At 33.9% G+C, this 15,408-nt stretch overlaps 2 protein-coding genes across 4 annotated transcripts; one reads left to right on the top strand and one right to left on the bottom strand.

The window, feature by feature from the left end:
* The first annotated feature begins 7,575 nt into the window (after positions 1 to 7,575).
* LOC140834333 (uncharacterized) lies at positions 7,576 to 10,611 on the top strand. Its single transcript, XM_073199144.1, has 2 exons — positions 7,576 to 7,897; positions 8,197 to 10,611. The coding sequence occupies exons 1-2, from the start codon at positions 7,847 to 7,849 to the stop codon at positions 10,450 to 10,452; spliced, it is 2,307 nt and encodes a 768-aa protein (XP_073055245.1). The 5' UTR covers positions 7,576 to 7,846; the 3' UTR covers positions 10,453 to 10,611.
* A 399-nt stretch (positions 10,612 to 11,010) lies between these two features.
* LOC140834334 (protein KINASE OF THE OUTER CHLOROPLAST MEMBRANE 1-like) lies at positions 11,011 to 14,553 on the bottom strand. 3 transcript variants are annotated; one of them, XM_073199145.1, is made up of 5 exons: positions 14,162 to 14,553; positions 13,229 to 13,594; positions 13,053 to 13,144; positions 12,480 to 12,953; positions 11,011 to 12,147 (listed from the first exon to the last, which is right to left on the bottom strand). In XM_073199145.1, the coding sequence occupies exons 1-5, from the start codon at positions 14,321 to 14,323 to the stop codon at positions 11,208 to 11,210; spliced, it is 2,034 nt and encodes a 677-aa protein (XP_073055246.1). In that variant the 5' UTR covers positions 14,324 to 14,553; the 3' UTR covers positions 11,011 to 11,207. The 3 variants fall into 3 exon arrangements, with proteins under 3 accessions (XP_073055246.1, XP_073055247.1, XP_073055248.1); XM_073199146.1 differs by having other exon boundaries at positions 14,204 to 14,551; XM_073199147.1 differs by having other exon boundaries at positions 14,293 to 14,550.
* Positions 14,554 to 15,408: the final 855 nt, after the last annotated feature.

Raw genomic sequence — 15,408 nt, 5'->3', positions numbered from 1 at the left:
ACAAAAAAATTATTTAATATTGTTATGACCAACGGAATCCGTATATCTCCACACTGGTATGATATTGTCAACTTTGGGTTTTAACCCTAATGGTTTTGCTTTTGGAACTACCCAAAAGGTCTCGTACCAATAGAGATATCATTCTATCTTTATTAACCCATGATCTTTTTCTAGATCTTCCAATATAAGACTTTGGTTGCATCCCAACAAATATATTTTCGAACTTTTAGTCAATGAAATGATCGAAAATTATATTTACAACTTAGATATGAAATGAACTTTATGTTTATAAAAATAAGATGCAAGACTTCTTGCAAACGTGCGGCATACATAAAGCATTGGCTGCAAATTCTAAAGCTCTCATCATTTTCGATTGCACTTTTTTATGGATAGTTAACAAAACTTATCCTGTATTTAAAATTTCAACTATTAATAATGACAAGCACAATTGGGTTTTCATAATTACACTTTTGGTACAGTTAATTAATTAATTATAATTGAGAATTGTGATTTAGAGTGAAGCTTTAACGAAGATCGAGGCAGAGGATAATTGGCTACTTTTAATGAAAATTGACGGCTATAGATGTAACGTAGGAAGAGCAGCTTTTTAGATTGGGGTGTAATTTATTTTTTGCCTCACTTTTTACTCTTTTGATGTGATTTTCTTAAGCTGTAAATCATATAAATAAATCATATCTAGGATAGGACCACCACATTTCCTCTTTTGGCTTTTCACTTTTTATTATCAATTTCAATTTTAATCTATTATATATTTTATTTTGACAAAAATTTGTGTGAGACGGTCTCACAAGTCATATTTGTGAGACCGAATCTCTTATTTAAGTCACCCATTAAAAAATATTACTTTTTATGCTGTGAGTATTAATTTCTATTGTGAATATGGGTAGGGTTGACTCGTTTCACAGATTATGATCCGTGAGACGGTCTCACACGAGACCTACTCTTTTATTTTTCGATTTGTGACGTTGATCATAATCATGTAACGTTAATATGACATTGACAAAACGTTAACGTTTTCAATATAAGAAAATCGATAAAATTTGAAATATGTAAAACTAAAACTGAAATTCGATAATATAGATATCAAAAACGAAAAAAGATAAATGGACGTGACCAAATTTACAGTTTTCATGTTATAAGAAATTATGCAACTTGATATATTTATCATTAACAATAACGTGAAACTCTAGATTTTTTTAAAAATTGTATGAATCTCTTTCGTGCATCTGTTTATATTTTAAATATAATCTCAACATTATATTTTTAAAATTTATAAATATGTGTATATTTTTTATTCTATATTTCTTTTTAGAATAAAAAATATACATATAATAATGTACTAATTAATTTAAATTGGTGGATTTGTATGGTGTACTTACTTACTAGCAGTTTACAATAAATTATCCATTTCCGAAATTTAAGACAACATATAATCTTGTGTAACTACTTTTTTGTCCTTATTCGTTTTTTATTATTATTATTTTTAGTCGTAATAGACGAAGAGTAACAATATTGAACCATTTTTTGTTTATTGTTGAATATTGTTAAAATAAAGAACAAATTATTAATAAATCATCATTTTAATTGTTAAATGTATGTTTAGTTTTTGTCAGACCGATTTTTTGTAGTCCTAAATTAAACCAAAACGTGTTTCTGTACTTCGAGAGCTTTCGTATGTTTTTCGGACTAAATTCAATATCAAATATTGAAAATATGAAACAAATATACGAAATTTTAGAAATAAATATTGTTTTAGATTTGATATTAATATGTGAATTATGAAGACCCAAACATGTATAACAAATTTTTATATTAATGACATGTTTTCCGATGAAATTCGGTACAAAACCTTAAAAATCTGATATTATATTTTAATACAAAATGTTTTGGATATGACACTATAATGTAATTTTTAATACCCAAACATATATAACAACTTTTGATATTAATAACATGTATTTTTCATATGAAAGAAATATATAATACTTGAACACACAACCAAGTATAGTAATTATCGATATTAATATAGTTTTTTTCAATTTTATACTCAAAATTTAAACTTTTGTATCTGATTTAAAACAATTTGTACTGCAATATCATATATATGTTACAGATTTTCAATATTTATTACCGATTTGTATCCGGGAAAAAAAAATTGTGGACCTGGAGAGTACAGAACAATTTTTTTTATGAATCAGAGACTGCAAATAAAGTTTCGATCTCACAGAAACTAAACATATATTTAACCATGATATTGGAGATTTAAAAGCAAGTGAACAACTGAAAATTTTATTATTTTCCCATCCATATCTATCTGCTTATAATTGACGTATTATTTTGGAGTGTACACTAACATGTCGTTGCCTAATGACATCCACCAGAACATGTGAATAATCACAACAAGATTATATCCTTTGATCTCGTTTTAAGAGTTGGGTCTTCGTCTGGTCTTGTCTTGTCTTTTTTTTTTTAAATGATAATGAAACTCACGACCATTATCATTTGATACACATTAGGTATGAGCTAACCCGATAATATACAAATCACATTAGCGTTGATCCTTATATATTTATTTCACTTGTAACGTGTAATGACGTCATTTAAGTTAATATATACTAGTGATTGAAGCATATGCGTTGATTGTAACATAATATTAGATATTTGTAATATTGTTTAATCAATTTACAGAATGAACATTAGACGTTTGTAATTTGATATGAATATTATAATTAGTGCGTTCATTCACATTGTTGTGTATGACAAAAAAAAAAATTATTTTTTTATTGAACTTAATTTCAAGAAAAGAAGTGTAATACTATTATGATAGAAAAATAAAAGATTTTTTTGGTGTTGAAAGGAGGGTAAAAAAAGGAAAAAAATTGATATTCTCCTCGAACAGTTTTTCTAACTCTTTCAACTATTATAAGAGTAGGTCTCTTGTGAGACGGTCTCACGAATTTTTATCTGTGAGACGGGTCAACCCTACCGATATTCACAATAAAAAAATATATCCTTAACATAAAAAGTAATGTGTTTTCATGAATAACCCGAATAAGATATATATCTCACAAAATATTATCCGTGAGATCGTATAACACTAAATTTCATCCTATTATAAATATAGAATAGATTTGTTGATGCGTGAGAAAATAATAATATTATTATTTTCATGTCCCATATCCCTTAAAAAAAAAATTAAAACAATCCCTTACATATATATGTTCACAACACATGGCAGAGTCTCTCATTACCTCTAAGAATATATAATTCCCACCAAAAGTACATCATTTAAATATAAATATATATTTTTTAAAATCAATCTCATGAATATATATGTATGAAATTGATCAATTTATAAATATTTAAATTAAAAAAACAATATTTTTTTATATAAATTCTTTTCTTCCCTATATATAGGAACGCGATTTTTTAGGGGAGAAATTCTGGAAGAACAAATTTTTATAAAAAATAATAATTATTATTATTATTATAATAACACCACTGGCTACCGTCCACAAAAGTATTAGGAAAAAAATATTGATTAAAGGTGGGCCCATTCTTTTATTCGCAAATATTGTATTCTTTAATTTGGTGGAACCCATAGGAGATACACAACACATCACCCAACCCCCACACCACGCCTCGACGTTGCTCACACGCTCCAGATTTTGCACTGTGCGTCTTGTCACGCGCAGTAATAACGCGTGAGGTGGTAGAATCCTCTGTTCAAGTGCACGCGCGAGGAAACGTCGATGATAACACAATGATTTGAAAGATTTAGTGAATCTGATGTGTTTGTGCATTTATGTTTCGGTGGTACCATGTATCCTTTTAAAGGTATGGATCGGCTTCCTCCTTCCAGCTCGTCTGATCTCAGCCGTTGAAATTGTTCCCCTTCCCACCCAATCTTTTTGTCCTCTCCTCAAATCGTGAACTGTACTTTTTTTTTTTAAATTTTTTTCTTTTTCGAATTTACATCTAATTACTTGTCGATTTTAATATATCAAAGTAAAAAATAGACTTTAATTGATTATATAGTTTATTGAATAGTTGTCAAACTCGATATCAGAGCTTATTAGTTATGGTAAAAACTTGTGTGTGACAATCTCACAGATCGTATTTCGTGAGACAGATCTCTTATTTGGGTCATCCATAGAAAAGTAAAACTTTTTATGATAAAAGTATTAATTTTAATTCTAAATATTGATAAGATTGACTCGTCTCACAAGAGATCTACTCAATAATTACGTACTATCTTTTTTATATAATGGTTTTTGTTTCCTTGATTTGATTGAACGGTTGAACTTTTATATAAAAGATGAATTTGCTTCTTGGGCTTAATAGTTTTTTTTTTTTTTTTTATATATATCTAAATTAAGATTCGAGGAGAAACAAGAGCATTCTAACATTTGTATTAGATAGTCTCTTTTTAACCGTCATCTTTCCATCGGAAAAGAACGAGAAATTTATCTCTTCCATAAACTGAGATCTTAGTTTAGGGAAGGATTTTCTTCAATTGACATGGTAGGCACAAGTTTACCATAGTGTGATCGAAGCGCACAGAGACATAGTAGATGAATGTTGGTGACATTTACAATACGAAAATCTTAGTTGGTTGTGACATAATTAATGCCAAGGGTAATTTTATCATGCCTTGCGTGGTAAATCGGGAAGCTCCTAGATAGCTTGGACCACGCATTTCGATTCGAGTCCACCGCATTTTATCCCAAGGCATGTTACCCGATAAACCTAATTTTTCGTGTTAATTTAGAGATAAAATTGTATTTTTAGTTTTAAGTATTTATCGATTCTCGATTTTGATATCGAATTTCAGATTTAATCATGTATCTTTCAATTTTTGACATTTTTGTTGTTTTTTTAAAAAAAAATTATTAATCTTTTGTCTTTCAATCAACTAACGTCATATCAAACATGCATGTATGGATTTCAACATTTTCACATCACGAATACAGAACAGAGATGCTCCAAAGGCTAGGGTGGGCTCAACCCTAGGCTAATTTTATTTATTTTTTATTAGTGGTGATATTTATAATCCTAGCCCATGTGATAATTTTTAATTGGCCCAATATTTTATCCAACTCACTTTCTGAAATATATTTGAGTAAAATTGGTCCAACCCTAGGATAATTTTTAATGGGCCCAATATTTTACTTTTTAAACTTGTTGATTTCATTGATATGTAAAATTGTGAGTTTATTGGAAATAATTGTAAAGTGGACTTTCTCGATTATTTTTTTTTGAAATGATTTCGTTTAGTTTATGTGTTTTTCTATATCATTTCTTTTCCACTAGTTTAGAGTATTGATGCCAAAATGATATAAAATAGATGAATTGAGTTGAAAATTTCCCAACCACCAAAATGACGGGATGGCGGATTGCTGTCCGGTCCACCAAAGTGCACAAAAAATTGTTTAGTCTCATCCCGTCACCTAAAGTAGTTAGATAGACTGGGTCACTATGTAAAAAGATAGACAGATCGACCCATCCCGATAGCTCGTTTTGACATGTCAAAATTTGGAAGGAAAAAGGACAAAGGCTCTATTTGTCGTGAGAAACTGGGCCTGATTAAGGGCCTGTGTCACACAATAATGGGCCTATTTTTGGTCTGTTTTTGGTTGCAGCGTTCAATTAAATAAGAGTGCCGTTTTAATCGAGTGGCCCAACTTCCACAAGATGGCATCGTATTTGATTGGTTGATCTCAAGTTTTTTACTTTAAAAAATAACCCCTCTGAATCATTGTCCATTATTATTAATCATGTATATCAGTAAAAAATACATGCGTATTATATATATATTATTATTATTTTTAATTTGATCAATAATATTAAATAATTAACACAAAATTATTTTTGATTCAGAGGAGTTGTTCGATTTAAAAAAGAAATTTTGTTTAGATTTTTTTTCTATGTAAAATATGGAGTGACTTTAGGAGGTTTTTAGTAGAGTAAGAAAGGTACTTATGGAATTAAATATTTCGGTTTTCTCTAAGATAGTTACTCTAAAAGTCTCATATTTAATAATATAGTATAAATTTATTTGAGCATCTATGAGATGACACTGACCTATTGAATGTACAATTTTTTTTTTTTTTTTTTTATGTTTCTTCACATATAATAACTGATAGTCACATCATATGTGCTACATAAATATTAATGGTGAATGTGAAACATATCAATATTTGTTTTATAATATATATCGAATAATTTATTCATAGTTTTGTAATTATTCATGTAAATTATTTCTTCTGAGGACTCAAAATAAAAATATCCTATTTTGTTTATGTTATGTTCGTTAAATTCTCATTTTCTTACCACATCAATCGATATCATGCACTATATTTTAGAACAATAGGTTGTGTTTTAAATAATGTCTTGACTTATTAATAAATGAAATCTAATCATAAATGAATACCAAACTAAGTATCAATATTAACCACCTGAAGTTTTATCTATAAAAATCGATAGAAAAATAAAGGTTAATAGAAAAATTCAATAACACATTACTTATAGTCTATCTGATATCAAATTTTAAAATTTGAGGCAACAATTTTAACAAGTTTTTCACCACTTAAAAATTATAATCAATTTTATTATAGTATAAAAATAACATCTTGATATAAAATTCAATGGTCCGAAATTGATTTAAACACCAAATATAAATTAAAAGATAAAAATTTGTGTGAGACGATCTCAAGAATCGTATTTTGTGAGACGAATCTCTTATTTGAGTCTTTAATGAAAAAAGTACTTTTTATGGTAAGGCTGCATTTGGTTGCAGGATAAAATAAACTAATGATTAGTATGTAAATGATAAAGAAAATGATTGTCGTAGATATGTAATATATGGTAGTATGTTTGGTTAGATTTTTAAGTGTAGGATAATTTTGAAATTTTTGATGAAAGGACAAAATTGCGCTTCTTTTTTTTTTTTTTCTTCTTCCACTCCGGCGCGACGGTCCGGCAGTCGACGTGGCGACGACGGCGTCGGTCCGACGGCGGCGATGGCGTTCCGGCAAAGGTCCGGCGACGGCTATGCGGTGCGGTCCGGCGGAGGCGGTGGGGGTGGCGCTCCGACGACGGCCGTCTGACGACGTCGACGGAGGTCCGGCGACGGTCGGGCGAGGGCCGCGGCGGCGGTCCGGCAGCCGATGTGGTTCAATAGCGGTGAAGGAAGAAGGGTAAAATTGAAAAGTGAACGGAGGAAGGAGGTATTATTTCATCACACGTAATACCACCTAATCACTCATAAGAAGGATTGAGCTGGTTTACTAATAATCGTACCAAACGCAGGATTATGTATGATAAAATAATCTATCACATCTAATCCACCCAACCAAACGTTGCCTAAGAGTATTACTTTTTGTTGTGAATATCGGTAGGATTGATCCGTCTCACAAATAAATATTCGTAACGCTGTCTCACAAAAAACCTACTCAAATTAAAATTACACTATTGAATGTAGCATTCTGTTACCGACACGAGGATGATACGAGAAGCAAGTGGGAGTTTTTAAGTGGTGATAAGGGAGATGACGTGTCATATGATTCAGTCGGAAACGAAACGGTAAGAATTAGTTAACGTGGCAGAAATCATCAATCTATAAAATAATGAAATTAATGTGTATGTTTACGAGAATTCTCGTTATATGTTTTGTTTCGCGTTTGAATTGCGGACCCATTTTCACCGCTTAGCTTTCTTCGATGTTCAAAGAGTGTCGTTTCTTGATTTGTGGGGTACGATGATGATGTGATAACGTTGGTTGGCTGATTCTGGTGAAGATCACATACGACGGAGGAGCCCAACCATGGCGCTATCTGCTTCATTTTCGATCGGTTCTCCTCCTCCGCTTCCCAAGGTCTTTTCATCCCTCTTTCGATTGAAATACAATAGGTGAAGATCAGGATCTGCTGTTACTATTTGTTTGTTTGTTTGTTTGTTTTCTTCTTGTTGTTTTGTTATCTGTCATCATTTGTGTACGCGCGCGTGTTATGTTTTTCTAGTTAACTATGTTGTGGGAAGCGGTGATGATGTTGAAATTGGATGAGTTGAAGTTTGTCTCTTACCATATGGATAAAGTTCAAGTTTGCATTTTTTTCTCTCGAGTTGAAGATGGATGTAAAATGGTGGGCTTAGATTTTCTTGTTTTCTGTGTAGTTGTGTTATTCGGGTCTTAGCAATTGGAAGCAGAGAAGAGCAGAGTTTCAGAGGACAAATATAAGAAAAGGTAAATTCTCGTGGATTGTCAAATCAGTGGTAAATAGAGAGAGGTCCGACGGCATTAGTGACAATGGGGCGGAACCGGCAAGGGTTCTTCTAGAGAGGTTGTTTGCTGAAACGCAAAAATTGGAGGAACGGATAGGGAGAGATCCTGATTCACCCCAAGTTTCTGAGCTGGGATTGAATCTGGAATCGGATCTTCTGGCTGTTTTGTTTGCATTGAAGAAGAAAGAGGAAGATCTACAAGATGCAGAAAGAAAGATTTCACGGGAACGCAAAGAAATGTATAGGGCCAAGAAGGGATTGGAGCATAGAGAGACGGAGATGAAAATGGCCAGGCTGAGGCAGGAAAAGCTAGAGGAGGAGCTAAGACAAGTTCACATGGACTTGGTTTCTCAAGCTGCAGAAATTAGTGAACTTAAACTGCGACTCAAGGAGAGGGATCAGGAGATTTCGGCTACCCGATTGGCACTATCCGTAAAAGCAGAGGAAATTGGAAAGATTGAAAATGAATGGATGAAGAAGAGTGAAGAAGCTGCCAATGCTGAATCAGAACTCAGATCCAGGGCCAGACTCCTGGATGAAGCAAATAAGATTGTGGAGAAGCAAGAAATTGAGCTCGGGCATATCCAGAGAGCAGTTGAACAAAAAGAAGAAGAGTTAGAAGGTTATAAAATAATGCGGGCAAGTGAAGCTGAAAAGTTGAAAGTTGCTGAAGCTAAACTGGAGAAGCAAACTATGTATTGGCTAATAGCGCAGGAGGAATTGAAAAGACTGGAGGATGAGAAAGCGCAGCATGTTATTGAAGCTAATGAAACTCGAGAGGAGTTTGAAAGAGTGAGGAAGCTTCTTTCAGATGTGAGATCTGAAATAGTTTCATCTCAGAATGCTTTCTCTCTCTCCAGAGAGAAAATGGAAGGTCAAGAGCAGCTGCTGGGAAAACAACTTGCAGAACTTGAAGAGCAAAGGGGTGCCGTAGCATCGTATATGACAATTCTGAGAGATGCCATGGTAGAAGTTGAGAGTGAAAGAGTGAAACTCAGGGTTACTGAAGCTCAAAACGCTGAGCTTCAAAGGGATCTATCCATGCAAAAAGAACAAGTAGTTGAGTTGCGAAAGGAATTGGACAAGGGAAGATCGACCTTGAAAGAAGCATTTCAAGAACTGACAGCACTTCGGGAGGTGCTAGGTCACAAGAATGCTGAATTTGAGGAAAAACAGGTCCTTCTGATGACTAAAGAATCGGAACTAGCAGACGCCAGACAGGAGATTCAGCATTTGAAGTCAGAGCTGGAGTCTCTTAAGCTTATATTGAAAGAGAGGGATTTGGAACTTTCATGTGCAAACAATATGCTGGAGGAAGTAAACCAGGAGATTTCAAAACTTAAGCAGGTTTTGCTAGGGAAAGAAGACGAGCTTAGCCGAGCAATGTCCATCCTGAAGGACAAAGAGGAACATGTACAGATAATGCACCATGAAATCAATTTGTCAAAGTTAAAGTTCTCTGAAGCTGAGACGATGGTGGAGCGAATTGTAGATCTCACAAATGAAATGGTTCTATCATCTAAAACGCCGAGCCCCCTTGGCCAGATCAAAGACACATTGTCAACTTCATTAATACACGGACCTGCTGATAGTTTTAATTTGCAGAAGAAACAGATTGAAGCTGAGCTTGATTTTGCCAGAGAGAGCCTGAAAACAATGGAAATGGAAGTTCTTGCTGCACGGACAGCTCTGACTCTTAAAGATGAAGAGCTTAACATGGTACTCGAGAAAATGAATGCCAGAGAAGAGGAAGTAAAGACACTAAAGGGAGAAGTAATGCACGTCCAGGATGATCTAAAACAACTTTACGCATCGGCACAAGAAACAATTGGTGAAAAGAGCGTCGGGGAGCTTGTGACTGAGAAACTCCAACTGGAAGCAGCCCAACTGCAAGTCGATGCTGCAACTAGTGCACTGCATGAAATCACCGAAATGAGTCGACAACTTCTGAACGACGTGGGCTTAAACGTCAAGGATGATTATGATTGTTATACAGATCTCTCAAGACATAATGTTTCTGGGACTACAATAAGTATGATCAATGACCCTGAGTGTTCTGGGGAAATAAAAGAAGAAGTTTTTCGGCTTCTGACTTTGACCGAACGGCTTGTTAGGGAAGCTCGAATCGCCAGTGACACCAGCCAGTAGAGGCAACCGTTCAATTCTCGACTCGACTGAGTAGACAACTAACCTATAGTTTGTTGTGGTTGATACTAGGTTAAATTAGCTGTATACTGAAATAACTGATGAGATGAAGATGGTATTCTTTTTTAATGCACAAAGCTCCCATCAATATAAATAATCACTTGTTTTTTTTTTCTATAATAAATAAATTAATTTTATTGAGAAATTTTATTTTTTTTATACCAATCACTAGACATATTCATATACAGGGTTGAGTAGAAAGTGACCAGAAACTGAATCAATCCGAACCAAATCGAAAAACCAAACTCAGTTGGTTTGAATTGGTGTATAGTCAATCATCGTTGAACCAAATCGAAATTCAAACAATATAGTATTCGTGAATATCTCTCAAATCATTTAAACCAAACACAACCAACAGAAAAACCTAGATTTGATTTTTAATCATTAATAGTTTGATTTGGTTTGCTATTTATTAAAATCAATAAATCCAATTTTGCTCGCCTCGTTCATACGGCAGTCTAAGCAATTGTATCCTCAAGACAAGGATCTTGAATAGAGAGATTACACGCATATGAAAATCTATTAAGTTAATCATATAATTTACTATTTCAACACCACCAGTCCAAAGTAAAGAACTTGCGAGAAAAGGGAACTGGGTTCTGAAGCAGAGGAAAGTTCATGATCAGGTTTATGGTAAAAATATATGACTGTACAATAAGTGACATTATCGATTGTTCAAGAGTTGATATGGTGACACCTTATCTGAAAATGTTAGCAACCTTCGGAGGACGCCATGCAGTGTTGCTGGAACTCTGGCCATCCACAGTTTGATTGTCATTTTGAACCCCAGGATTACTTTTTCCTATGTTTGCCTTTGATCTCCCCCCCACTTTCTTACCAACGAAAAGGCCAAACTTCATTGCAGTAAATAGACCTAATGCGACCAGTATAGGCCTGATAGCCCAGTGAAAATCCTCTAGATGTTGATACTTTTTAAATACAGTGGGGCAAGTGTCAAATGAAATTAGTTCTGTTTCAGCTGGATCAGCCAAGAAACTGCTCTTCTTATTACCAATAGTTAATTTACCAGGAAACTTGGCTACGAGACAGCCATTTGGAAGCACTTGACAAATTCTCCCCGTTGCCCACTCCCCGCCTCTTTTGCAAGGCCATTCAAACCGAGGGCTAAACACACTGGATTTCAGCTTCACAAACTGCCCCACACAATAAGGTTTTGCCATCTGGAATTCCGAGTAGTTACCCTTCCAAAGAGTCTCTAGTCCAATAAACGCAACCTCTACTCTTCCCTCACGGTTGATGGAATGAAGAACACCCACAGGTGAATGCTTCTTGTCTTCTTTCTTCAATCGAACCCAATCTCCGGCAGCCAGTCCAAATGTGACCCTTTCTAATGTGGAAACATGAACTCTTATCGGGTCATGGATGCCATGCACCCTCACTAAAACATAACCATCTTGGTCACTATCACGTTCCAGACCAACTACAGTCCCCTCTGGGATATTCATATTTACCAGGTTGTGGGAGTTAGGTGATTTCCTAGATCGAACAGTGTCAAGCACTTGGAGATGATCCTTCGCAAGAAACCATTCAGTATAACCAACACCACCTGGTTTCTCCCTAATCATTCTACTTTCAATACCTGTCCAGACTCCATCCTGATAAACCGCATTCTGTGAGCTGTTAATTCAGAAAAATAGAAGTTAGTTTTCAAATGCTTTAAAAAATCACTAGAAAGAAAAAAACAATCTTGCAGAGACAAAGCTCATGCATGCGCATGAATCTAGAAGTTAATAAAAAAACAAATAGTACATGGTCTCTTTCAATGGGTAGGTACTACACATTTACTTGACATTACATCTCTACCACCAGAACACTCAATCGAGCGCCACTTCAATGTTGTATAACAGAGAATGAAAAATTATCTTAGCACATGTAAGGTACTTTGAAAGCCCTAGACGAATATTTTCTTTTGACAGATTTATTTGTAAAACAACAATAACAGAAGATACCTTTTAAATGCATGCAAAATATCTGCCATTACAGGGCGACTCCTGAAATCATACTCAAAGCAACCTATAATAACATTCTCAACTGCAGGAGGAAGTCCACTGGGAATAGGAGGTTTCTCTTGCTTGTCTACAACCAATTTGTACATTTCATTAACAGATTTACCACTCCATGGCTGAACTCCAGTTAGCATCTCCAATATGCTACAACCAAATCCCCATGAATCAGTTTCAACAGATATAGGACCTCTTACTTCCGGTTCCCATTGTTCTGGAGCCATGTAATTGGGAGTACCAAGCCTTCGAGCCATGTCTGTACTTGGCAATGATATCCCCGATAGCGCGTATGGTATACCAAAATCCCCAACAATGGCCTGGTCATTCCCATTTAAAAGGAAATTACAAGGTTTAAGATTCAGAATAATAATCCCTTTAGCGTGCAGGTCCATTACTCCTTGAGCAAGATCCGCTCCATATCTATAGACATAATCATGGGGGTAGACGCAAAAAGTTACAAAACACTTTCAAGCAATACTATTAAAAGAATATTCCGTAATAATATTTGGCAGATATAACCTCAAAACATCAGTTAATGACAGCTTTCCCCCTTTAAGTCGAGCCATTTTGTCTTCAACTGAGCCCTCATAAAACTTCATGACAATGCATATCTAGAAGGAATGAGCATACTGAACATTATATCGTGAATGACCACATTCTAAGCATTATAATGCAAGTTCAAGCAACACGCTCACTTTCTTATTTATAACAGAAAGTCCATAAAGCCAACAAACTGTTTCGAGTCCTTGGCATTTGGACATCAGATAATCCAACTTGTTCAAGGCATCTCCAATGCTATCTTCCTTGATGGGCCTTAACATTTTAACAGCAACTTCATGATACTCTTCATAGTCTTCTGATGCACGATGATGAGTTGCCAGCCAAACATCACCAAAAGGTCCTCTACCAATTCTGTGCCCGAGTTTGATTTTTGCAGGGTCAATCCATGGATTTATCCTGTTAGATGATGTCATGATGGTACTGCTGTCACCAGTATCTCCTTCAATAATCTCAAAATCAAATGGAGATGCTGGCCGATTAGCAACTTGTCCAGCCATTTCCTAGAATATCGATGACAAAAAAATGTAAAGCTGACATCTCTGCCATAGCCATAAGCTTGGAATACAGAGAAAACTAATAGAACCAAGTCGTATAAGTATCATTTGTATGGATCATAAAACATAATCATCGGTCATCCCCATTTCAACAGCAACGATCCACCATTTCTTCTGGTCTAATGGTTAAATATATACTTCTTGTGTTGACATGAAAAAAAAAAGCAGCAATCAAGAAAAACATATATTCTGCAACTAACTGAAAATGACCCAACGAAAATCGTTTTCCTATAACCACAATTTCCAAAACTCATCTCTCCTTCTTGAATTTGGTAGACAAAAGGGTTGATACTCGGGAATTAGCTCACAACAGTCTTTCTTGGTTTCATCAGAAAATTAAGTATATGCGGTGCTGTTTATATAAAAACCCATCAATTTTTACACTCCATTCGCAATCAAATCCATAAAAAAAACAACAAATTTGAAGCCCCGATGAAAACTCGAGAAGCAACCGGGGAAAAAATTTGTCAGAACACACAAAATACAAAAAAAAAAAAAAACACACGCGCATACCCATGTGAGAGTATAAGCAAGAGAGCAACCCAGAAAACTCACCGAGCGATTGTCCGAAGCAGAAAAAAATAGAGATGAAAGAAGGATGAAATGAAATAAAAGACAAGAAAGAAATTTCGACAGATTGAGACCTGAGGAGAAATCAGTGTAACCAAAGTACATAATATAATCTAGAAAAAAGGAGAGTGAGAAGTCATCTCAATCGAAACGGTGTGGTAACGTACGCCATCTTCGCTGCGCAAACGAATACATTTATTAAAAAAAGTAATAATATTAAAATAATTTTCCCATTCAACATAATTTTTGAGTTTGTGAAGTTTTTAGCTATAAAATTCAATATCTTGGGTTAATGTGAAATTCAATTTCAGCTTCTTCACGTAGTTGGAAACAATCCTGACTGGTTTGATCACAAATTAACATATCTGTGATATCTTCTCATTTTATTTCCATGGACTAAACAATTTGTAATGAAAGTGAAAGGCAAAAGTAACAAAGATGATAAAGATTTAACTTTTATTCATGGCATCTCAGCACCAATAATTTACGCTGCTTTTTATATATATATATATATATATATATATATATATATATATATATATATATATATATATATAATAGAAAAAGATGTACATATATGTATACATATGTTATTATTATATTTAGCTTGATCAAATAATAATAAATAATTTATGAAATTATTTAGTTTAGAATAGTTGTTTTAGATTTTTTTTATATAAAATATTGAGTGATTTGAAAATATTTTTAGTAAAGTAAGAAAGATAACTATGGAATTGTTTCTTACGAAACTTGCGAGTCATGCCAGGCACGTGATCGTGCCAAATGTGAAATGATCCGACTTCTTTGTCAAACGTTGTGTGTCCTGATTCGACCGTTAGTTCTAATTCTCTCGATATGGCTTCAAAGAAAAAATTATAAACTGATAAATATGATGAAATTATAGAGAAAATCTATTAATAACATCAAATTTAATTACGTTGTTATGAACATGAACGACATTTTCATAAAAAAGTTGGAGGAATATGCAAAATCTAAAAAAAAACTAAAACATTGGAAATTGGAAAAACTATACAGATGAACTAGTGAGAGAAATTTTAAAAAGCTTTGCTGCTGTTTTTGTTTTTGTTGAATTTATTTGTTGTGTCTTTTCTGACGTTTATATATTCTTTTTGTTTTATTCATCAAAAAATAATTATTTATTTTTATCTTTCAATTGATCATTTCAACCT

Source organism: Primulina eburnea, chromosome 6, assembly GCF_022965805.1.
Source record: "Primulina eburnea isolate SZY01 chromosome 6, ASM2296580v1, whole genome shotgun sequence".
Classification (NCBI taxonomy): Eukaryota; Viridiplantae; Streptophyta; class Magnoliopsida; order Lamiales; family Gesneriaceae; genus Primulina; species Primulina eburnea.
This window is presented reverse-complemented; position numbering and strand designations above follow the sequence as displayed.

Bases quoted from the DNA above. Each gene is read 5' to 3' on its own strand.
- LOC140834333 (XM_073199144.1), top strand. From the start codon at position 7,847: ATGGCGCTATCTGCTTCATTTTCGATCGGTTCTCCTCCTCCGCTTCCC. The intron at 7,898-8,196 runs GTCTTTTCATCC...TTTTCTGTGTAG, and splicing joins CTCCTCCTCCGCTTCCCAAG to TTGTGTTATTCGGGTCTTAG.
- LOC140834334 (XM_073199145.1), bottom strand. From the start codon at position 14,323: ATGTACTTTGGTTACACTGATTTCTCCTCAGGTCTCAATCTGTCGAAA. The intron at 13,145-13,228 runs GTGAGCGTGTTG...CATTCCTTCTAG, and splicing joins TTTCTGTTATAAATAAGAAA to ATATGCATTGTCATGAAGTT. The intron at 12,148-12,479 runs GTATCTTCTGTT...CTGAATTAACAG, and splicing joins ATTTTGCATGCATTTAAAAG to CTCACAGAATGCGGTTTATC.